Raw genomic sequence first — 25,419 nt, 5'->3', positions numbered from 1 at the left:
CAAGGTTGCTGGCTGTGGGGCCCTTGGGGATCCTGGACTCCAGCTAGTCCACTAGTGGGTAGAGCCAGGTACTGGAGTGGGTGGTTGTGGGGGATGGGGGTGGGGGAGTGTGTCCCAGATCTAATGTTGGCTTGCTGGTGGGCAGGGCCAGTTCCTGACGCAGCTGGTTGCTGGGTCTGGAGTGTCCCCAAGCTGGTGTTGGCTCACTGGTGAATGGGGCTGGGTCCTGGGGCAGCTGGCTAAGGGGGCCAGGGTGTCTTGGAGCTGGTGTCTGCCAGCTGGTGGGTGGGATTGAGGCCTGGGGTTCTTGGGGCTAGTGTTGGCCTGCAGGTAGACAGTGCTGGAGCTAGTGCCAGCTCACTGGTGGACAGAACTGGGTTCCCAAGTCTTTGGCGGCAGGGCCCTGAGCATCCTAGAGCTGGTGTTGTCCTGCTGGTAGGTGGGGCTGGATCCTGGACCAGCTGGCTGAGGGCCCCAAGGAGTCCTAGAGCTGGTTTTGGCCTGCTATGACTGGTACAGGCCTGCTGGAGGGTGGGCTGGGTTCTGATATGGTAGGCTGCAGTGCTGAAGTAGTCCTGGGACTGGTATCCACCTGCTGGTGGGTAGGGCCAAGACCCAGGGTGTCCTGGGGCTACTGCTGGCTCACTGGTAGGCAGATCCAGGTCCTGGGGTCTTTAGCTACAGGGTCCTGGATGTCCCGGAGTTGGTGTTTTAGCCTGCTGGTGGGTAAGACTGGTGCCCATGGGATCATGGGACTGGTGTCTACCCACTAGTGGGTGAGCCTGGTCCTGTGGCTAGTGCCAGCCCATTAATGAGCAGGGCCAGGGCCTGAGCCCTCTGGTAGACAGTCTGGTCCTGGGTTGACTGTGGGCTCAGGGGATCTTAAGGCAGCAGGCCTGCTGGTGGGTAGGGCTGTCTCTCTCCATTTGGTTAGTTGCTTGGCCTGAGGCATCCCAGTACTGATGCCAGCAGGCTGGTGGGAGGGGCTGAATCCCAGGGCTAGAGAGAGGACTCCAAAATGGCACTTGCCAGCACCAGTGTTCATATGGTAGAACAAGCACCCAAAGATAGTTGCTGCCAGTGTCTATGTCCCCAAGGTGAGCTACAGTTGCCTCCTACCTCTCCAGGAGACTTCAAGATCAGGCAGTGGGTCTGACTCATGTTCCTTTCAAGCTACTGCTTCTGCTTTGGATCCTGGAGTATGTGAGAGTTTATGTGCACTTTTAAGAGTGGATTCTCTATTTCCCACAGCCCTCTGGCTCTCCCAAAAGCAAGCCCTGCTGGACTTTAAAGTCAAATGTTCTAGGGGCCCGTCCTCCTGGTGCAGGACTCCCCAGGCTGGGGAGCCCAATGTGGGGCTTGGACCACTCACTAGCTTGGGAGAAACTCTGCAATTTTAATTATCCTCCCATTTGTGGGTCACACACCCAGGAATATGGGTTTTGACTGTACTGTGTCACTGCCCCTCTTACCCATCTCATTGTGGTTCCTTCTTTATATATTTGGTTGAAGATCTTTCCTGCTAGTCTTTCAGTTTTCCTCATCAATAGTTTCCCTGTTGTAATTTTGGTGTGCCCGTGGGAGGAGGTGAGCTCAGGGTCTTCCTACTCTACCACCTTGGCCACATCTCTCCCCTATTATAATGAGTTTGGTTGAAATAAAAACTATATTTGAATATCATCTACTTGGGTAATCAAAGGCAGTTGTCTGAATATGCTTCTTTTGGAATGGCCATGTCTGCCCACTTTGGAAGTATACATATATGGGCCGCATGATCCTTGGGAGCCTCTAAGGCATCGAATAAGGCCAACTTGAGAGAATGGTGTTACAATTTAGTAGGGCCACGAAATGCTATTGTCTCCCTATCTTGTTCACTTGTGTGACCATATGGGAGGCTGGCTTAAGTGGTTTCTCAACAAGTGATAGTTCTGAATGGTCTGGAAGGGATGTGGCTGGAGCATGGATGGGACTAGGGTTACCTACCCCTGCCACTTGTCAGCATGAAAAGCCCTATTGTAATTGCCCATAAATTCTCTGTGTCATCTATGAAACTAAATCCCATGAGGCCAAGAACCTCTTCTTGATTGTGATACAGGTGCTCAATAAGAATTTATTGAATGAATCAAAGTACTGGGACTTGAGTCTTGAAGCTGGCTTTAAAGCAGGAGATTGTGGGTCCCAAAGCCAAACCAGGGTTAGATCTTGGCATAATTTAGTTTAGATTTTTAATTTTAATAAACGTTTTAGAGGTTAGTGTTTTGGTCTGTAGGCTCATGACAGTAACTGCAAGTAGTCGTTCATTGTATTGTAAAAAGTTGGTAGTTGCATGTTTTGGTTATCTGGACTCTGAATTGGGTTTTTGATTTAGTATTTACAAAAAAATTTCTTGATTATTTCTTTAAAAAGTACCAATTGTTTAAAAGTTTGTGGCCATATTGTCTAGCATACAGCCAGCTGTCAATTATATATGATAGGGAATTTTTGACATTTACAAATACTGCTTTAAAAAGATAAATATTTGAAAGCACCAGCATATTTAGAAGGTGCTCAGAAATATTTAATATAACAAATTGTAAAATGAACTGTTAATAGGAACTAGCAAAGGGCAACAGAAAATAGAACGAGGGCAGTATGAAGTGACAAGCAGCTGGGAGACTCCCCATGTGTTCAGTAATTTACTAGTAGGTAATGCATTTGAAGTTATATATATATATTTTTCTATGTAGGTCATTTTTTTAAATTAATTAACTAATTTATTTATTTTATTGGCTGTGTTGGGTCTTTTTTGCTGTGCGCGGGGTTTCTTTTAGTTGCGGTGAGTAGGGGCTACTCTTCGTTGTGGTGCGCCGGCTCCTCATTGCCGTGGCTTCTCTTGTTGCAGAGCACCAGCTCTAGGTGCTCTGGGCTTCAGTAGTTGCAGCACATGGGCTCAATAGTTGTGGCTCACGGACTCTAAAGCACAGGCTCAATAGTTGTGGTGCACGGGCTTAGTTGCTCCGTGGCATGTGGGATCTTCCTGGAGCAGGGATCGAACCCATGTCCCTTGCATTGGCAGGCGGATTCTCAACCACTGCGCCACCTAGGAAGCCCCAGGACATTTTTATGTTGTCATAAAGCCAACAGTATTCTTCAGTTCCACAACTCTCAGTATGCCACAGGATACAAGAAGTGTCTGTTGCTAGACCAAAAATAAATGGTCCAGGAATAGTACCTTGGTTTATAGATGAATCACTCCAGTCTCTGGCTTATTCTTCACATGGTGTTTTCCCCTCGAAGTTATATATTAAAATATGGTTAGAATATTATTATTTTGGATAAGAGAACCATAATTGATTGTTTTTAGGAGAGTGGTGATCCTAAAACATACCTGAATTCTTATCACTCTCTTCTAAAACTCTCCTTTAAAAATTCCTATGTTAAAAAATTACACCGCCTCCCCCCAGTCCCCCACAGCATGTGACTTGTGGGATCTTAGTTCCCTGACCAGGGAGATGGAACCCAGGCCCATGGCAGTGAAAGCACTGAGTCCTAACCACTGGACCAGCAAGGAATTCCCAACATTGCGGGTCCCACAGATCTGCCTTCAGGATACTATTTAGATGTTCACCCAACAACTTAAAAGTCAGTATATCAAAATAGCTTTCATATTCCAAATTTAAACTTTTTCAAAACATTTTTTTTACTATCATGTTAGGTGAATTCCACTTATTTCTCAGTTGAGTTTTAGTATTTTTATATGCTTATTATTATTATTATTTTTGGCACACGGGCTTAGTTGCTCTGTGGCATGTGGGATCTTCCTGGAGCTGGGATCGAACCCGTGACCTCTGCATTGTCAGGCGGATTCTTAACCACTGCGCCACCTAGGAAGCCCTATATGCTTATTTTTGGTTCACACCTTTCTAGGCCACACCCTGTATTAGGCCTTCCTCCAAGATCACAGTAACATCTGCCTAAATTGATTTCACCACTTTTTTTTTTTTTTTTTTTTGGTTCATTTATAGATAATTTACAGATATCTTCATGTTGCTTCCTTGATTTAAATGTTTGGTTTTTTTTTTTTTTTTTTTTTTAATTTATTTATTGGCTGCGTTGGGTCTTTGTTGCTGCACATGGGCTTTCTCTAGTTGCAGAGAGTGGGGGCTACTCTTCATTGTGGTGCATGGGCTCCTCATTGCAGTGGCTTCTCTTGCTGTGGAGCACAGGCTCTAGGCCCGTGGTTTCAGTAGTTGTGGCTCACAGGCTCAGTACTTGTGGTGCAAGGACTTAGTTGCTCCATGGCATGTGGGATCTTCCTGGAGCAGAGATCGAACCTGTGTCCCCTGCATTGGCAGGTGGATTCTTAACCACTGTGCCACCTAGGAAGTCCCTTGATTTAAATGTTGAAAAAAAAACTTCAATGATTTTACTGCTCGTTGGACATTATCTCAGATGTTTGCCTGATCATTTCAGACTTTTAGAGCTCTCTATGAAACAGGTGCTTTTCACCACTCTCTTCTCTCATCTTTCTTGTTGCAACAAAGGTCATTTGCCTCCTGAGTCTCTCATGACTTTATTTTCATCCTAGTGGAGTGGGCCAGGCTAAATTCAAATACCAGATCTGGTACTTACTGGCTTAGTGGCCTTAGCATTAGAGACAATAAATGCATAGAGCCTGGGATGGAGTCTGCTGGGTGGGACTAGTCTATTAAATTTAATAATATCCTCCCTGCAATGCATTCATGACCATAAACCCAGTGAGCTAGAATCGAATTGATCCCCACCCCCACCCCCCTTTTCCCTACTGTTGCCTCTCTTGAGTATTCTGTTCATATTTAAATTCACTGCCTTGCTGCTTTGTATCTTCTCTCCACAGCAGATTGTAACATCCTTTTGTGTTGCCTTCTTCCCCCAGGTGCCTCATTTAATGCATTGTGTGCACAGGCATTCAGTAAATGATGTTGCTTGGCAAGGAAATCATCTGTACAGTTTTCTCTAACTTACAAGAGGAAAAGACAGTTCTAAGAATCATCCTGAAAAAATACTGTCCATGCAATAAATTACTTAAATGGCAGAAGAGAAACATTCTAAGGAAACAGTAGTCTTTAAAAGTTGATATGGTATCAGACTTGTAATAGAGTTGGGAAAGCTTTTCTTAAGAACAGAACATCCCTCTGTATTAAAAAATACTTTTCTTCACCTTTTCTAACAATCGTTTATTTTTCTTTTTTAAGAGGCCTGTGAGAAGACCAAATCTCTGTAGTTAAGCGCTTTAACCAGCAGGTGGAAGCACCACATTGGTAGTTCTCGGAGGGCATCTGCTACTGGTAAGTAAACGTCTAACTATCTACAGAATACTCCAGGAAGCCAGATTGCTGGGCTAGAAAGCAAAGAAGTGATGGGAGTTCTGTTACACATTTTGGTCCTGAAATCCTTCGCTATTCACCCTTCAGGGCTTCATGAGACAAACACTGCGTAAAAATACTGTGCTTTAGTGTTGAAGAACATGTCCTTGATCAATTAGGAAAAAATTTAACTGACATAAGTTAATCAGCTATTATTTTATTATAAACTGTGGAAAGTTCAATGAATATGTAAGAAGGTGTAGCAATTGTGTAAGCTGGTGCTTCTGAAATTTGAGGTTTCATTTTTTAAATTAGTTGCTTCATTATAAGAGTAGTAAGTAGAAAATTTCAAAAATGAAGTAGGAAAAATGAAAACATACTACCATCCCCCAAAATGGATTAATCCTTTTTATAGTTCATCTTCTTTTACTCTTTTTCCTCTATGTCTAACATTTTAAAATTTAGTTTATTAAAAAATTGTATTTTGGAGGGTGGCGTAGGGAGTAATGGATGCTATAAGGAGCTGCAAATTTAAGTATCAAAGTCTAGGCACTTCCTTGGTGGTCCAGTGGTTAAGACTCTGCACTTTTACTGCAGGTTAGGGAACTAAGATCCCATATGCTACATGGTGCAGCCAAAAAATTTTTAAAAAAAGTATCAAAGTCTAACTAAGATATATCAGGAAACTCCTGCTAAAGGCAGTTCTATATAATAAATTCTTTTGAAAATAAGAAAAAGTGTCCCCCATTTATTTCCAAAATTGAGACATTTGTCACTTTTTAGAAATTGGTACCTATAAATTAGTCAGTTCCTACTCAGTCTTGTCTTACTTAAAGTATTTTTTGTTTAGCATGTTTCAGGAGGCAGACATGGCACTTCAGCCCAACCTCTCTGTCCTATGACTAGAAATTTGGTGTTAAGAGGTTGCATTGATGAAGGGAGGAGGGTTAGGGCTGTTAGTTTTCCAATTCCTAGAAGAGGCAAATTCTTTATTATTCTGTGTTTCAAAAGCACTTTGAAATCAATAAAACATTATTTAGGACAAAAGTCTGCTCCCTATATCAGCATTTCCCGAAATGTGTTTGGAAAAAGAGATGGTACTAGGCTAAATTTTTATTTATTTATTTATTTATTTATTGGCTGCGTTGGGTCTTTGTTGCTGCGTACTCTTCATTGCGGTGTGTGGGCTTCTCAGTGCGGTGGCTTCTCTTGTTGTGAAGCATGGGCTGTAGGTGTGTGGGCTTCTGTAGTTGTGGCATGCCGGGCTTAGTTGCTCCGCGGCATGTGGGATCTTCCTGGACCAGGGCTTGAACCCCTGTCCCCTGCATTGGCAGGTGGATTCTTAACCACTGAGCAACCAGGGAAGTCCCTAGGCTAAATTAAGAAAATGGTTCCATGGCTGAGTTTGGGGAATATACTTCTTTCCTGCATGATATCTCAGACCCTTTACATCAGTGTGCATTGGGAATTTTCCAAAGATTGTGTGTGTGTGTTTTGTGCCAGTAGGCACACTTTCCATCCATTATCTGCCCCATGGCACAAATTAATTTGGATGGGTATACATCATATAAACTGTTCTGGAAGGACTATGGGCTCTGAAGAGTTATTGCAATGTTATTGCCTCATAAAAGGTCATTAGATTTGGCCTTTCCCAGGCTTTATTTGATGGCAGTCAGTTCTCTCTGATATGTGGACTGTGTACACTGGTGTAAGTATTTGTTTTCAAAGTAATGTAATGGAAAGAAACAGCATTCATTGTTTACAGGAATATTAATTCTTTATTGAGAATCAGAAATATTCTCATTTTACTGAATTCAGAGGTAGTCATGGCCCCTGTCCAATAAGACTTTCTAGTCTTAGACAATTTGTGCATTTTAAGTTCTTAATTATAGTACAAAAGAAAGTCACTGAGAAAACTTGCAAAATCAGCTTATGCAACATCTATAAAAGGCTATGGAGTAGTTCATATGCTAAAGTATGATAAAATGGTTTGTGAGCAATACAGTACAATATCTGCTTATCAGTGATACAATGTGAAGTCTATAATGAAGTTGTTATTTCCCCAAATTTCTGCTTTAGGTGCTGTGAACTTTGTTTTTCTTTAACCGTCATAATTTTCTCCCCTTCCCCCCAATCATAAAATAGGCATCAACTGTATTGTCACCGTGTAGAATAAGAACCAAATTTCTCAATAAGCAACTTCCCCTGTTACAATAAGACAATATGCTATGCTCATTTTTCTAGATTCCCTAGGAAAAGATATTTCTAATCCAGTGCCAGATATTTGTACTTTCTAAAGGTAGAGCTAACCTCTCATACCACTTTAATAAACATTACAAAAGCAAATTTGCTTCTAGAATAAAAATGTTGATTTCTTAGAAAGACTTTCAAAAATATTGAGAAGAGGCTAACATTTCTGATACATCCACCAGCTCAAGTCTGATAAATTAAGCACCAAAATCAACACTGATTTATCTGCAGAGACTTAACATTTCTCTAAAATACTCCCCAGCATTTAAATTCATTTGTGTTAACACTTACTATAATTTGAGAAGGTACATGAGAAAGCTGTGTTACTTCATGAACGTTTCCTTAAATACTATTAAATGGTCATTCTAGGCAGCCAGTGTTTCAGCCTTCAGACCAATTCTGTTCACTGGTCTTTTAATAAGTTATACTCCCTTCAAAATATTTATGCCTCTTGAGTGTTAACTATCCTTCCTCCACCTGGGCAAGTACCCAAAACTGGCACCAGAGTGTGGCATCTTACACTGCTGCTACTGATAGTCATAGAATCACAGTCAAGCAAAGACCTTCATTTTACAGGTAAGGAAACTGAACTGGGGTGGGTTGGATCACAGGGCTCCAGCCTTCTAATTATTTTATTACACATGCTATCTTCTTTTCTCTTACCTTGAAAATCTTTACTATGTTGCTTTCTCTATAAAAGGAATTATACCTGAACTTAGAATCCGAGGAGCATAACCACCAGCCTAAGAGGGTGGAGGATAGTTATGCAGGGAGATTTGGGGATCTTGTCTCACTGTAGTCAGAACTCCATGGTCGTTTCTCCTCTTGAACGCATCACTTGATAAGTGTAGGGTGTAGCTGGGATTCTACCATACTAAATCCTTGTAGCAAACTTCACTTTCAAGCACAGAGCTGTTGCTGCAAAATAAATACCCCAGACCTGCTCTGAACTAAATTCAGGTTTGGTTTTTATTTGGTTTAGAAATTTTCTAAATTGTTTTGCTTGTCTCTAAATGGTCTTAAGTTTGATTCTGATAAAATTTCTGATTTCAAAAACATTATTTCCTTCAGAAATATACATTAAGGCTCATGAACCAAATCAGATTTTGGTTCCTTCCCTTCAAAAATTACTATCTAAGAGAAGGAAAAGTTAGAACTCAGAATACCTGATTGAAAATTGTTTAGGACTTGATGGTAAATCAAGTTGAGTTTTATATGCTTTTATATGTAATATACCAAAATCATTTTCTGCAATGTTATATTAATATATACTTCCAAGTATATAATAAATTACCACTTATTTAAATAAAAATCATCAAGATATTCAGGTTATTACCAGATTTAAAAGAAGTTATGAATTTTGCTTATATTAACATGTATGATTTTGTGCATGTAGAATAAACCTGGCACAGGAATAGCTCCTAAATGCCCATGTATCTCCCTTTCATTTGTGGTTCTCAAGCATGTACCAAACTCAGTAGAGTTTTTGTTTCCAGATCCTATAGAACTTTCAGTTTAAAATAAGAGCCAAGGCAACTCACTATCCATGAGCAATACAGAGCACTCAGAAATCTGCTTACCAGAGTTGCTATTTTTTTTCGGTTTGATACCCCGTCACCTAATTCTTACATATAATGTTTTAAGAGTAGCAGTTTGCTGGAGCACTTGGTTCATTCATTCAGGTCTCACCATGTGCTAGGATTTGAGAATAAATAAGTTTTTCAAACAAATTAAATAGACCCTGGTCTCAAAGACCTCACACTCTACCACAGAAAAATCATGCATGGAAGTAGAAGATCATAATACAGTGTTGTAGGTCCCATAACAGAGGTAACCTGTTTAATTTGGGGAGCAACAAGGCATGGCCCCCAGATTGACTGGGAAGGGGTGAAACTGAGTAGAATGGGACAATGGTCAGCAAAAGTTTCCCAGAGGAGTTGATACCTGAATTTTTTTTTTTAAGGGAATCATCACTGATCTTTAAATTTTACTTGCTTACTCTTTAACAGACTAGTCTTTGTTTCTGTTGGAGTTTCACATCAGTAAGCAAGTTATGTAATTTACACAGCATGTATGCCTTGGAGCCTTCACTTTGTAGAGTGCATTATTACAAAGCACCTTATGAAGCATTATTTTAATATTTAATAGTCATTATCCTCTTTTTATTATAGTATAATATACATAACATAAAATTTACCATTTTAACCAGTTTTGAGTATACAATTCAGTGGCATTAAATACTTCACAATGTTGTACAACTATCATCACTATTTCCAGAACTTTCTCATCATCTCAAACAGAAACTCTGTACCCAGTAAACAACCTGAACTGAGTTTTAAAGGAGGAATGGGAAAGAAAATGTAGTGGGTCAGAATGGCATTGCAGACACAGGGGACACACACAGCGTGTTATTTGTGTAGGAGCTACAAGCAGTTGATTGCTGATTTTTGTTTTAAATAGACCCCTTTCCCCAGTGCTGTGTGGAGGTTGGATCTGAAGAGGAGAAATCTGGGAACGAGAGACCAGTAAAGCTGTTGCCATGGTGCAAGTGAGCTACGATGGCTTAAACCTGGTGGTATTAGTAGCCGTGAAGAGAGGGTAGAATCAATCAACACATACAAATAACATCAGTCTTTAGTGACTGACTGAAGAGATGGGATGAAGGAGGAGGAGGAGGTATCAAGGGTGACTCCCAGGTTTCTAGTTTGGTGCTATCAGTAACTGAGACAGAGAATGCAGGAGGAAGAGCAGCTCTAGGGAGAAAAGTATGTTCAATTTTTCAACATGATGAATTTGAGGTATCTATAGGTCACATCCAGGTAGATGTGTCCAGTGGGTAGTCAGACCTGAGTCAGTCTGAAGCTCAGGCATTTGGGGGTCATCAGTATAACAAAGGACTGTGGCATCTGGTTGCAGAAAGGCAGGGACCCTTACTTAATTGACCTATTATTTTGGGGCTCGGTAGACAAGTTTGTCATCCCATCAGGCCCATATTTTCTCTCATATTTCCTTAGAACATTGGCAAAACTTAATACTCCCAGTCCTATCTTCGTTTCTCCCTGCACTGAAAATTATACATGGTATTATCTCTTTACATATAGCATACCTGGCAAGGTCTTGTATACAGTAGGTGATCAAATAAATGTTCATCTTCATTGCTTATATTCAAATGGCTCTCTGTATACAAAATTAGCCCCTTTGTTTTCCTTGCAGGAATTTCTTTTTTGCTTCTCAAGTTTAACTTCTTACAAATTTCTAAGGCTACTTCAAGATTAAGTGTAAGTGAGCAGTACCTGATGGGTAGGTGTCTTCCATCATTAAGACTAAATCATTCCTTTCATTATTTTCATACATTGCTTGTTGCAGAATTTGGAAACAAACATTTCTCTTCTTAGGGAAGGACCATGGCGTTTATCCAGTCAAGGTCCCACAGAGGGAGTTAGAGTTGCAATAACCTGGTGTGAGTAATCCCTGATTCCAGGTGGTGATGGGGGTTGAGTTTCACATTTTGCTTTACTTGCACAATATGTGAAAAAGAGTCACTAAAAATAAGAACAGACTGGGCTTTGTTGCAGCTGAGTGGCTTTGCAAATTCCTGTAAAGAGGAATCATAGGACATAAAGGATCTGATTCCGGGATATGATCCAATTGCCCTCTGAATGGAAGTAAAATATCCTTTTTAAGAGCACTGTAGTTCTGGGATTTTGGGGGAATAGTCACCTTTGTGAGATGGTGATTGTGTCCAGGGACTGTAACCTGAGAGGAAACAAGAAACAGTTATCTGAGTGATTTCACATGTTTTGTGGTGCCAACACTCAAAACACTGATATCCACTGCTAAAATGCAGCTTTTATGAAACACATGTAACAACCTGCCAGGTCTCCCTGGGCTGGAAACAGCTTCAGTCCTGCTCAGTGGATGAGTTTTCCAGTGCCTATTGATATGGACCACAGCTGTTAATGCTGTTGGCGGGAATTACAATGTGAAATAAAGACAGTTCCTTTATCTGGAGGTGTAAGTCACAATTTGGAAGCAAAAGACTGATTTCTGTCCCCATCGTTTTCATAGAGTGCAAAGGTAAAGAGTTGATTGTTTCTCTTTGTCCCAAGTCTGTACTTAATATCCTGATTTGGTATCAAGATTATTTGTAAGTGGAATTCTTTTCTCTATTTATTCCATTTTCCTTGCAGCTGATCTAAGTGTATATACAAGTTATTGCTTCCTTAAAAAGCTTTGATTTTTTCTGGTTTTGTTCATGAGTCTGAATCTTCAACTAGATTTATCTTTTTGGTGGAGGAAATGATCAGGACAATAATGACAAATACTAAACTAACTACAGACTGTATCTACTGAGAAATGCTTTTATTATATATGATAGAGAGAGAGGAAAAAGAATGGGGAATAACATTTATATAACCACTAATTGGCATGTATTTTAGCCATTCATTTCAGCTTCCAGAGTCTTACCTTCCCCTTTGTCCTAGAGCTAGTAACTAAAGCCAACTTGTGCTGCGTATGGAATGACTACTATGGCTGGCATCAGACCCACTAAAGCAAACTAGATGAATCTTGACATTCTTAGATAAAGTCACGTCAAAGAGGAAAAGGCATAATCTGGCCAAATAACTCAGATACTTATTCATTTTGTTCACTCACATAAACCCACTTGGCCTCAAACTAGTCAATGTGTCCTTAGAGAAAGAAAAGCCTCAGAAACATGCATCTAAATAAAATTAAAATCTGGAATTTTACTTGCATTGATTGGAAAATCACCATTATTTGCTTAGGAGAGGGCTGCAAAAAACAAAATATGTATCACTTAATATAGTGGTAAACTTTGTGGATCAAATTTTATTTGTAATGAATTCTAAGGAACTTCTATCCCAATCGATTTTTTTAAAGTGTACAATTTGATATTTTTTTTCTTATTAGTAATGGATATATGGCAATCCTAATCTCCCAGTTCATCCCACCCCAACCCGCCCCCACCCCCCCCAGCTTTCCCCCTTGGTGTCCATGGTTGTTCTCTACCTCTGTGTCTCTATTTCTGCCTTGCAAACTGGTTGATCTGTACCATTTTCTTAGATTCAGCATATATGCGTTACTATATGATACTTGTTTTTCTCTTTCTGACTCACTTCACTCTGTATGACAGTCTCTAGGTCCACCCATGTCTCTACAAATGACCCAATTTCATTCCTTTTTTATTCTGAGTAATATTCCATTGTATATATGTACCACATTTTCTTTATCCATTCATCTGTTGATGGACATTTAGGTTGCTTCCATAACCTGGCTATTATAAATAGTGCTGCAGTGAACACTGGGGGTGCACGTGTCTTTTTGAATTATGGTTTTTCTCTGGGTGTATGCCCAGTAGTGGGATTGCTGGGTTAGGGTAGTTCTATTTTTAGTTTTTCAAGGACCCTCCATACTGTTCTCCATAGTGGCTGTATCAATTTACATTCCCACTAACTGTGCAAGACGGTTCCCTTTTCTCCACACCCTCTCCAGCATTTATTAGATTTTCTGATCATGTGCATTCTAACTGGTGTGAGGTGATACCTCATTGTAGTTTTGATTTGCATTTCTCTAATAATTAGTGATGTTGAGCATCTTTTCATGTGTTTTTGGCTATCCATATGTCTTCTTTGGAGAAATGCCTATTTAGGTTTTCTGCCCATTTTTGGATTGTGTTGTTTGGTTTTTTTTTTTTTTTTGATATTGAGCTGCATGAACTGTTTATTTTGGAGATTAATCCTTTGTCTGTTGACTCGTTTGCAAATATTTTCTCCCATTCTGTGGGTTGTCTTTTCGTTTCCAGTTTTATTTGCTGTGCAAAAGCTTTTAAGTTTCATTAGGTCCCACTTGTTTATTTTTGTTTTATCTCCATTACTCTTAGGAGGTGGGTCCAAAAAAAAGCTCTTGCTGTGATTTATGTCAAAGAGTGTTCTTCCTACATTTTCCTCTAAGAGTTTTACAGTGTCTGGCCTTACATTTAGGTCTTTAATCCATTTTGAGTTTATTTTTGTGTATGATGTTAGGGAGTGTTTTAATTTCATTCTTTTTACATGTAGCTGTCCAGTTTTCCCAGCACCACTTATTGAAGAGGCTGTCTTTTCTCCATTATATATCCTTACCTCCTTTGTCATGGATTAGTTGACCATAGGTGCGTGGGTTTATCTCTAGGCTTTCTGTCCTGTTTCATTGATCTATATTTCTGTTTTTGTGCCAGTACCTTATTATCTTGATTACTGTAGCTTTGTAGTATAGTCTGAAGTCAGGGAGTCTGATTCCTTCAGCTTTGTTTTTTTTTTCCCCTCAAGATTGCTTTGGCTCTTTGGGGTCTTTTGTGTCTCCATACAAATTTTAGAATTTTCTGTTCTAGTTCTGTAAAAACTGCCATTGTTAATTTGATAGGGATTGCATTGAATCTGTAGATTGCTTTGGGTAGTATAGTCATTTTCACAATGTTGATTCTTCCAATTCAAGAACAGAGTATATCTCTCCATCTGTTTGTGTCATCTTTGATTTCTTTCATCAGTGGCTTATAGTTTTCTGAGTACAGGTCTTTTACCTCCTTAGGTAGGTTTATTCCTAGGTATTTTATTCTTTTTTGCAATGGTGAATGGGATTGTTTCCTTAATTTCTCTTTCTGATCTTTCATTGTTAGTGTATAGGAATGAAAGAGATTTCTGTGTGTTAATTTTGTATCCTGCAACTTTACAAAATTCATTGATTAGCTCTAGTAGTTTTCTGGTGGTATTTTTATGATTTTCTATGGATAGTATCATGTCATCTGCAAACAGTGACAGTTTTACTTCTTTTCCAATTTGCATTCCTTTTCTTTCTTTTTCTTTTCTGATTGCTGTGACAAGGACTTCCAAAACTATGTTGAATAGTAGTGGTGAGAGTGGACATCCTTGTCATGTTCCTGATCTTAGAGGAAATGCTTTCAGTTTTTCACCATTGAGAATGATGTTTGCTGTGGGTTTGTTGTATATGGCCTTTATTATGTTGAGGTAGGTTCCTTGTATACCCACTTCCTGGAGCGTTTTTAATCACAAAGGGTGTTGAACTTTGTCAAAAGCTTCTTCTGCATCTATTGAGATGATCATATGGTTTTTATTCTTCAATTTGTTAATATGGTGTATCACATTGATTTGCATATATGCAGAATCCTTACATCCCCGAGATAAATCCCACTTGGTCACGCTGTATATGTGTTGTTGGATTCAGTTTGCTGATATTTTGTTGAGGTTTTTGCATCTTTATTCATCAGGGATATTGGTCTGTAATTTTCTTTTTTTGTAGTATCTTTGTCTGGTTTTGGTATCAGGGTGATGGTGGCCTCATAGAATGAGTTTGGGAGTGTTCCTCCCTCTGCAATTTTTTTGAAAGAGTTTGAGAAGGATGGGTGTTAGCTCTTCTCTAAATGTTTGATAGAATTCACCTGTGAAGCCATCTGGTCCTGGACTTTTGTTTGCTGGAAGATTTTAAATCACAGTTTCAATTTCATTACTTGTGATTCATCTGTTCTTATTTTCTATTTCTTCCTGATTCAGTCTTGGAAGGTTAACCCTTTCTAAGAATGTGTCCATTTCATCCAGGTTGTCCATTTTATTGGCATATAGTTGCTTGTAGTAGTTTCTTATGCTGTATTTCTGCAGTGTCCATTGTAACTTCTCCTGTTTCATTTCCAATTTTATTGATTTGAGTCCTCTCCCTTTTTTTCTTGATGAGTCTTGCTAAAGGTTTATCAATTTTATCTTCTTAAAGAACCAGCTTTTAGTTTTATTGATCTTTGCTATTGTTTTGTTTCTATTTCATTTATTTCTGCTCTGATCTTTATGATTTTTTTCCTTCTACTAACTTTGGGTTTTGTTTGTTCTTCTTTCTCTACTTTCTTTAGGTATAAGGTTAGATTGTTTATTTCCTGTTTCTTGAGGTAGGATTGTATTGCTATAAACTTCCCTCTTAGAACTGCTTTTGCTGCATCCCATAGGTTTTGGATTATTGTGTTTTCGTTGTCATTTGTCTCTAGGTATTTTTTGATTTCCTCTTTGATTTCTTCAGTGATCTCTTGGTTATTTAGTAGCATATTGTTTAGCCTCCGTGTGTTTGTGTTTTTTACCGTTTTTTCCCCTGTAATTGATTTCTAATCTTATAACGTTGTGGTCAAAAAAGATGCTTGATATGATTTCAATTTTCTTAAATTTACCAAGGCTTGATTTGTGACCCAGGATGTGATCTATCTTGGAGAATGTTCTGTGTGCACTTGAGAAGAAACTATAATCTGCTGTTTTTGGATGGAATGTCCTGTTAATACCAATTAAATCTATCTGATCTATTGTGTCATTTAAAGCTTGTGTTTCCTTATTAATTTTTTGTCTGGATGATCTGTCCATTGGTGTAAGTGGGGTGTTAAAGTCCCCCACTATTTTGTGTTACTGTTGATTTCCTCTTTCATAGTTGTTAGCATTTGCCTTATGTATTGAGGTGCTCCTGTATTGGGTATTGGGTGCATATATAATTGTTATATCATCTTCTTGGACTGAACCCTTGATCATTATGTAGTGTCCTTCCTTGTCTCTTGCAACATTCTTCCAAGTCTATTTTATCTGATATGAGTATTGCTACTCCAGCTTTCTTTTGATTTCCATTTGCATGGAATATCTTTTTCCATCTCCTCACTTTCAGTCTGCATATATACAGATCTTGTTTTTGTGTTCATTTAGCCAGTCTGTGTCTTTTGGTTGGAGCATTTAATCCATTTATATTCAAGATAATTATCAATATGTATGTTCCTGTTACCATTTTCTTAATTGTTTTGTTTTGGTTTTTGTAGGTCCTCTTCTTCTCTTAGGTTTCCCACTTAGAGAAGTTCCTTTAGCATTTGTTGTAGGGCTGGTTTGGTGGTGCTGAATTCTCTTAGCTTTTGCTTGTCTGTAAAGCTTTTGATTTCTCCGTTGAATCTGAATGAGATCCTTGCTGGGTAGAGTATTCTTGGTTGTAGGTTCTTCTCTTTCATTTCTTTAAATATATTGTGCCACTCCCTTCTGGCTTGCAGAGTTTCTGATGAGAAAGCAGCTGTTAACCTTATGGGAGTTCCCTTGTATGTTATTTGCCATTTTTCCCTTGTTGCTTTTAATAATTTTTGTCTTTAATTTTTGTCAATTTGATTACTGTGTGTCTTGGCATGTTTCTCCTTGGGTTTATCCTGCCTAGGAGTCTCTGTGCTTACTGGACTTGGGTGACTGTTTCCTTTCCCATGTTAGAGAAGTTTTCAACTATAATCTCTTCAAATATTTTGTCAGGTCCTTACTCTCTTCTTCTGAGACCCCTATAATGCGAATTTTGGTGTGTTTAACATTGTCCTAGAGGTCTCTTAGGCTGTCTTCATTTCTTTTCATTCTTTTTTCTTTATTCTGTTCTGTGGTAGTGGTTCCCACCAATCTGTCTTCCAGGTCACTTATCCATTCTGCCTCAGTTATGCTATTGATTCCTTCTAGTGTATTTTTCATTTCAGTTACTGTATTGCTCATCTCTTTGTTCTTTAATTTTTCTCAGCCTTTGTTAAACATTTCTTGCATCTTTTCAATCTTTGCACCCAGTCTTTTTCTGAAGTCCTGGATCATCTTCACTATCATTATTCTGAATTCTTTTTCTGGAAGGTTGCTTATCTCCACTTCATTTAGTTGTTTTTCTGGGGTTTCATCTTGTTCCTTCATCTGGTACAAAGTCTTCTGCCTTTTCATTTTGTCTTTCTGTGGTTTTCATTCCACAGGCTGCAGGATTATAGTTCTTGCTACTGCTCTCTGCCCCTTGGTGGATGAGGCTATCTAAGAGGCTTGTGCATGCTTCCAGATGGGAGGGACTGGTGGTGAGTAAAGCTGGGTGTTGCTCTGGTGGGCAGAGCTCAGTAAACTTTAATCTGCTTGTCTGCTGATGAGTGGGGCTGAGTTCCCTCCCTGTTGGTTGTTTGGCCTGAGGCAACCCAGCGCTGGAGCTTAGGGGCTCTTTCGGGGGGCTAATGGCAGACTCCGGGAGGGCTCATGCCAATGAGTACTTCCCAGAACTTCTGCTGGCAGTGTCCTTGTCCCCAAGATGAGCCACAGCTGCCCCTGCCTCTGCAGAAGACCCTCCAACACTAGCAGGTAGGTCTGGTTCAGTCTCCCATGGGGTCACTGCTCCTTCCCCTGGGGTCCTGATGCATACACTAATTTTTGTGTGCCCTCCAAGAGTGGAAGCTCTGTTTCCCCCAGTCCTGTGGAAGTCCTGCAATCCAGTCCTGCGGACCTTCAAAGTCTGATTCTCTAGGGATTCCTCCTCCCATTACCAGACCCTCAGGTTGGGAAGCCTGATGTGGGGCTCAGAACCCTCACTCCAGTGGGTGGATTTCTGTGGTATAATTGTTCTCCATTTTGTGAGTCACCCACCCAGTGGTTATGGGATTTGATTTTATCGTGATTACAGCCCTCCTACTATCACTGTGGCTTCTCCTTTGTCTTTAGATGTGGGCTATCTTTTTTGGTGAGTTCCAGTGTCTTCCTGTTGATGATTATTCAGCAGTTAGTTGTGATTCTGGTGCTCTTGCAAGAGGGAGTCCTAATCAATTTTTTAATAGTAGAAATTATGGTTCATGGAACAGGTGTTAAACTGGTATTCTGTGAAACTTGGAAGAATTTTGGCTACATTGTTTTGTTTTTGCTGTTTTTTAAAAAAAATTTTTATTAGAACATAGTTGCTTTACAATGTTGTGTTAGTTTCTGCTGTACAGCAAAGTGAATCAGCTCTGCATATACATACATCCCTTCCTTTTTGGATTTCCTTCCAATTTAGGTCACCACAGAGCACTGAGTAGAGTTCCCTGTGCTATACAGTAGATTCTCATTAGTTATCTATGTTATACATAGTAGTGTATATACATTATTCCCAATCTCCCAATTCATTCCACCTCCTCACAGTTTATTCTTATTATTAATAAGGTTTGTTCCATTTTTTTTTAATCATAAAAGGTATCACCAAAAATGGGATTTGGCTTCTTTTTAAAACATTTGCCAGTTGGGAAAAAACATGATTTTCTAAGTTTGGTCCTACTATTGCTACCTCACCCACTGCCTGCCAAATGTAAGTCTGATGCTGGCCTGTTATTCTGTCCTGATGTATATCTACTTTTGGACTTTCCAGACTTATTTTAGATTCCCTCTAGGCAAGTAAGTATTGTGCGTTGGATAATATTTTAATAACAATAACTAGTATTGTATACTCACCTCTATTACATAGGACCCAGGCAAGAGAAGGAGGTAATACTCTCCAAATTTGTTGGTTCTGTAGGGGCAGACATGTTTTCTGCCCTGGACTTCTACAGTTACATTGGGTAACGGAGTCCCATTCTGATCAAACACTTGACCCTTTACACCTGCAAGACAAAAAGAATTAAATGTTAATACCACATATTATGGCATATGAAAAAAAATTCTTATAATTATTTAAGAAAAACCTTCCCAATATTTATTAGCTGTTTTGAGTTAATAGCATGTTTGAGAAGGGATGGTAAACTTTTTAAAAAATTGAGATATAATAAAAATATAACATTAGTTTCAGGTGTACAACATAATGATTTAATATATGTATGTATTGTGAAATAGTCACCACGATATGCCCAGTTAAGATAGTTATACATTTTTTTTGTGTGATGAAAACTTTTAAGATTTACTCTCCTAGCTAATTTTGAATAGATAATACAGTATTATTAACTATATTTACCATGCTGTACATTACATCCCTAGGACTTATTTATTTTATAACTGGAAGTTTGTACTTTTTGACTACCTTTCCTATTTTTCCCCACTCCCTTCCTCTGGCAACTACCAATCTAGTCTCTGTATCCATGAGTATTTTTTTTCCCCCAAAGATTCCACATATAAGTGACATCATAAGGTAGTTGTCTTTCTCTGATTTGTTGATATTTCACTTGGTATAATGCCTTCAGGGTCTGTCCATATTGTCACAAATGGCAAGATTTCCTTTTTTATGGCAGAGTAGTATTCCATTGTATAAATATACCATATTCTTTTTATCTATTTATCCATCCCATTAAGTTGCTTCCATGTCTTGGCTATTGTAAATAATGCTGCAGTGAACATGGGGATGCAGATATCTTTTTCAAGTTATCTTTTTTCATTTTTTTTTGGATAAATACTGAGAAGTAGAATTACTGGATCATATGGTAGTTCTGTTTTTTCTGAGAATCTCCATACTATTTTCCATAGTGGCTGTGCCAATTTACATTCCCATTGACAGTGCACAAGGGTTACCTTTTTTCCACATCCTTGCCAACAATTTTTGCTTCTTTTTTACAATAGCCATTCTAACAGGAGTAAGGTGATATCTCTACTTGTCTCTAACTTTTGACACTTTAATTACAGTATGTTTTGATACGGGTCTCTTTCTGTTCATCTTATTTGGCACTCTTCAGGCTTCCTGGATCTGGATGTCTGCTTCTTTCCCCAGGTTAGGGAACTTTTCAGCCATTTTTCCTTCAAATAAGTTTTCTACCCTTTCCTCTCTCCTCCTTCTGGGGCCCCTAAAATGCAAATGTTCATCTGCTTGATATTGTCCCCTATGTTCTTTTAAGCCATCTTCACTCTTTTTCATTTTTTCTTTTTGCTGCTCTGATTGGATGACTTTCACTGTCCTGTCTTCAGGTTCACTTATCCTTTCTTCTGCCTCACTGAGTCTGTTGTTGAAACCCTTTACTGTATTTTTCAGCTCTATGACTTCTATTTGGTACTTTCTTATATTTTCTTTGTTGAAATTCTCATTTTGTTCATGCATAGTTCTACTGTCATCTTTTTTTCTTGTTTTTTTTTTTTTAAAGAATTATTTACTGAACCTGGGGCAGATTAGATACACAACTAATTTTAAATTTACATCTTTTAACTCAATTTTGAAGTGTTTTCACACACACACACACACACACACAAATTGGCATGCGACAGTTATCCTAAGGTAAAACACAGTCACCTTAAACTGTTGCAAGTATTTTCACCCAAGGCTGAAAAATTGTTTCTCCTGAAAATGAAAACTGGTAACAAATTTAAATTATATAAAACTCATTACTTGTAGTTTTCCCTTGCAAAGATCCAAAAAAAAAAAAAATGTACAAGTAACTAATATACATCAGTCACAACATAATCCTGGATCATCCCCACACCAAAACCAGATGCTCCTTTACTTTTAAAGCCATTATCAGAGACCAAGAGAAAGTCATTTTGTACAAAACAAAATTTACATGTGCCAAAAAAGCAAGACCCAAGAAAAACAAAAACAAAAACCCTAGTACTGACAGTGATGTTCAGTACCCTAATTAAACAGTGGCCAAAATGTCACTGATCAAAAATAAAATAATAGTTGTATATCACTGCAAAGAACTCCAAAAGGCTTTAACCCTTTGGCATCAGAAATCCAGATATTTCCAATTACATGAATGCATACCTCCTATGTGATAAGAATAGAGAAAGTGGATGTGCCAGCATAGAAGGGAAAAGAACTACCATTCACTGAAACACCCAGAGAATTGGCTTTAGTAGAGACTTCTTACAAGGTTAGGCAGAAACCAAAAAGTGGTTATTAGCTGCTTGTGTCCACAATTTTAAGTGGAGGTGATTGAGTTCTAAGGTTCAAAGTAAAACTTTTAAGGGGAAAAAGGCTGTTGGTTTAAGTCTTATATTTAAAGCAAAAACAAGATAGACAAAGTATAACAAAGTACCAACCTGGTAGCATCCTCTAGTCACAGAGCTCTGCCATTAGGCTGGATAGAAAATGTCAACATTCAGATTGTTGTTTCTTGTAAGGACTCAACAAAGTGAATCTTTAATGACTTGAGGGATCCCAAGAATGCAGTTGTTTTAGTAATGTACTACCAGTAAAGTACTATCCTGAACAAACTGCATTTTATTATGAAAACAAAGGAAAAGAAGATATAATAAGGACTACACACCTATATTCCACTTACAGTGTTTGAGTTCTGGCAGGACCTGTATAATGAAGGCAGAATTCAAATATGAAATTATGCCAATCAAGTGTCAAATTTTCACTATAACTTTCCTAAAAAAGTGTTTTCCCCCCAATACCTATCAATCACAAAGAGACATAAGCTATGAATGTACAGTTCAGAAAATAAAAACATAGAAACTAATGACATTATTATGACCAAGATGTTTGGTAAACAGTGAATTATGAGTTTGGGATCATCAGGAAAAGGCTTTGTAAACAACCCTCCGGACTTCAAAACATCTCTTCAGGTAGTAGATCTGTCCCAATGTCATGGCAACTAGAACAAGAGCTTCAAAGCAGGACCAAAGGACCACTCTGCTCTTTGTGTTGTCATTGATTGCTCTGTGTATTCTTTCCTGAACTTCCATGTATTCCTGTTCATGCTTTACAGCTGTCATCGCCACTGTGAGCTCATTAATCATTTCTTCTAGCTTGTTCTGGTTAGCTTCTGTTTTCATGTCTTGTCCTTTTGGGGCCTCCCCAATATCAGTGGTGAACATCACTATCTTTGGAGTCATGGTGGACATCCTATTGCTAAAACAAAACTTATATGTTCCATCCATGTGAGCAGCAAGTGTGTATTTCCCACTGGACTCCTGGTCTCCTTCATAAATTCCTTTATTATCAGGCCCTGTAATCTCCATGTCAATGTCCAGGAAGCTGCTCTCAGCCACCTGGAACATGAAGCCCATCTTGGTGCCTGAGGTGACCCGCTCGAAGAAGCACTCCTCAGCATGTGTGTTGATGCTAACGAAGTAGCCTGAGGCTGTGGCCAGGAGGGAGCCAGGAGCATCAGGAGCTCAGTGAGCGTCACCATGGGTGGGGGGCTGGGGACAAAGCCAGGACCAGGATTGAGGCCTCCAGAGCCACTGCCACCACTGCCTTCTCAGCCGCCACCCCAGTGAGCATCTTTATGACCATTATTTTGAACTCTTTATTCAGGTAAATCACTTACCTCTATTTCATTTGGATCATATTCTTCTGTGCTAACTCTCTGTGTTGGTTTCTATGCATTAGATAAAACAACCACCTCTCCCAGTCTTGAAGGAGTGACTTCATGTAAGAGATGAACTTACTGTTCAACCCTGCCCCAGGTCTGGTTTTCTCTCAAACCTTTGTGATTATCCAAGCAGCTTACTGTAGTCTTAATGGCTCTGGTAGTTGAGGGTGTGCCAAGACCTGTCAGCATCCCAAAGGGGAGTATCTCAGTCAGCACAAAGGTTTAGGTAGATCGGAAGCCAAACCCTCAGACAGTGGCTTTGAAAGTATACAAATAAACCTCTTTCAGGGGAAGACTGGGAGATGGGTGTTTCTGTCTACTACCTCTGCAGTGAGCCCTGGCATGACAGCCAGTTAAGAACCATTTCTTTGTTTACTATCATCTCTTTGAACTCATGAATACAAGCCATGTTGGCCAACAGAGCCAGGCTGTCAAGGGATGTGTTCTCTGGGCACTAGCCTAAGAAGCCAAGGGGCCAGATGGGTACACAAGCTCCTTTCTTGAGGACACTTTTGACATGGGGTAGGGCATAGGTTGAGAGTGAAGATGGTGCTCAGTGGCCTCTGGAGATATTGTAGTCAGCTGCTAGATGTGTATTTAATTAGAAGCCTGTTCCTCAGTGAAAATAAACTAATAGTCCTCTTTCACAGAAAGACTGGGTTTTCAGTCTATTGCCTCTCCACTGTGCCCTAGGTGCAGCTGGTTAAGAACTCCTACTCTGTTTGTTACAGTTCTGTGGGATTCATGAACACAAGCCCTGCTGGCCAACAGAGTCAGGAAGTCAAGGGGTAGCCCCTGGGTGGCAAGTATTAAAAACAGTACACCAGACAAGTGCACAAACTCCTCTCCAGGAGATACCAGGTTCCTGGAGGGAGATGGAGGGATAGGGCAAAGATGGCAGCCACCAGCCTACATCTTTGGAGAGTATTTCAGTCAGCCCCTATATGTGTGTTAAATTAGATGACTGTCCCTCAGGCTGGAGCATTCAGACAAGCAAATAGGCCTCTTTCACAGAAAGACTGGGCACTTTTCAGTCAGCTGCCTTAGTGCTGGGTCCTGAGGGGTAGCCAGGTAAGTCTTTAAGAACTGTTCCTAAGTTTGCTACAGCCTTGTGGGTCTCATGGATATGAACCCTGTCATTTTCAAAGCTAGATGTTTCAAGAGCCTCCAGTAGGAACCAGGCCTGTCAACACCTGGACTTTAGCCCAGTGAGACTGGTTTTGAACTCCTAACCTCCAGAACTGCACATTTAAATTCACTGTGACTCAAGAGGAGACAAGATGGTGGCACATGAGGTGAGCTCACCTCTTCTTAAGGAAACACCAACATTACAACTAACTGCTGTACAACCAATGACAAAAAAATGCTGGAATCTACCAAGAAAGATACCCTACATCCAAAGATGAAGAAGCCACAATGAGACAGTAGGAGGGGGCACAACTGGGATGAAATCAAATCCCATACATGCCAGGTGGGCAACCCACAAACTGGAAAATAATTATACCACTGATGTTCTCCCACAGGAGTGAAAGTTCTGAGCCCTATGTTGGGCTCCCCAGCCTGGGAGTCTGGCAATGGGAAGAGGAGCCCTGAGAGAAACTGGCTTTGAAGGCCAGTGGGGTTTGATTGCAGGAATTCCTCAGGTCTGGGGGAAACAGAAACTCCATTCTTGGAGGGCATACACAGGGTCTCATATGCACCAGAACCCAGGGAAAAAAAGCAGTGACCTCATAACAGACTGGGCCAGACTTACCTGCTAGTATTGGAAGGTCTCCTGCGGAGGGGGAGGGAGTGGATGACTGTGGCTCACTGGGGGGACAAGGACACTAGCAGTGGTAGTTCTGGGGAGTACTTGTTGGCATGAGCCCACTTAGAGGCTGCTATTTTCTCACCAAGACCTAGCCCCACCCAACAGCCTGTAGGCTCCAGTGCTGGGATGCCTCAGGCCAAATAACCAACAAGGTAGGAACAAAGCCCCACCTACTAGCAGACAGGCTGCTTAATGTCTTCCTGAGCACACAGCTGCCTGACAAACACACCCTGTGACATGGCCCTGCCCACCAGAAGGACAAGACCTAGCTCCACCCACCAGTGGGCAGATACCAGTCCCTCTTACCAGGAAGCCTGCACAAGCCTCTTAAACAGCCTCATCCACCAGGGGGCTGACAGCAGAAGCAAGAACTACAACCCTGCAGCCTGCAGAACAGAAACTACAATCACAGAAAGTTAGACAAATTGAGATGGCAGAGAAATATGTCCCAGGTGAAAGAAAAAGATAAAACCCCAGAACAACAACTAAGTGAAGGGGAGATAGGCAATCTAACTGAAAAAGAATTCAGAGTAATGATAGTAAAGATTATCCAAGATCTCAGAAAAAGAATGGAGGCACAGATGGAGAAGATACAAGGAATGTTTAGCAAAGACATAGAAGAACTAAAGAACAAACAGATATGAACAACATAATAACTGAAAAAGTATACTAGAAGGAATCAATAGCAGGGTAACAGGCAGAAGAATGGATGAGTGAACTGGAAGACAGAATGGTGGAAATCATGGCTGTGGAAGAGATAAAAAAAGAATGAGAAGAAATGAGGCCAGTCTAAGAGACCTCTGGGACAACATTAAATGCATCAACATTCTTATTCTCTAGAAGGAGAAGAGAGAGAAAGGACCTGAGAAAATATTTGAAGAGATAACAGCTGAAAAATTCCCTAACATGGGAAAGGAAACAGTCACCCAAGTCCAGGAAGCACAGAGAGTCCCAGGCAAGATAAACCCAAGGAG

General features: G+C 39.9%; 1 protein-coding gene and 1 pseudogene across 7 annotated transcripts in view; both read right to left on the bottom strand.

The window, feature by feature from the left end:
* CPM (carboxypeptidase M) overlaps positions 1-25,419 on the bottom strand; it is a 96,402-nt gene that overhangs the window by 5,326 nt on the left and 65,657 nt on the right. For 6 of the 7 annotated variants that reach the window (XM_057741070.1, XM_057741073.1, XM_057741071.1 and 3 more), the window contains 2 exons: positions 18,848-18,996; positions 7,092-11,330 (listed from right to left, as the gene is read on the bottom strand). In XM_057741070.1, the coding sequence (XP_057597053.1) occupies positions 11,088-11,330; positions 18,848-18,996 (392 nt within the window). In that variant the 3' untranslated portion in view covers positions 7,092-11,087. Of the gene's footprint in view, positions 1-7,091; positions 11,331-18,847; positions 18,997-25,419 lie in introns of those variants that run through there. The other variant, XM_057741074.1, reaches the window with a different exon arrangement.
* Positions 20,650-22,452, bottom strand: LOC130856574 (transmembrane emp24 domain-containing protein 2-like; annotated as a pseudogene).

The sequence above is a fragment of the Hippopotamus amphibius genome, chromosome 7 (genome assembly GCF_030028045.1).
Source record: "Hippopotamus amphibius kiboko isolate mHipAmp2 chromosome 7, mHipAmp2.hap2, whole genome shotgun sequence".
Classification (NCBI taxonomy): domain Eukaryota; kingdom Metazoa; phylum Chordata; class Mammalia; order Artiodactyla; family Hippopotamidae; genus Hippopotamus; species Hippopotamus amphibius.
Note: the sequence above shows the minus strand (reverse complement) of the source record. Positions and strands in the feature narration are given on the sequence as shown.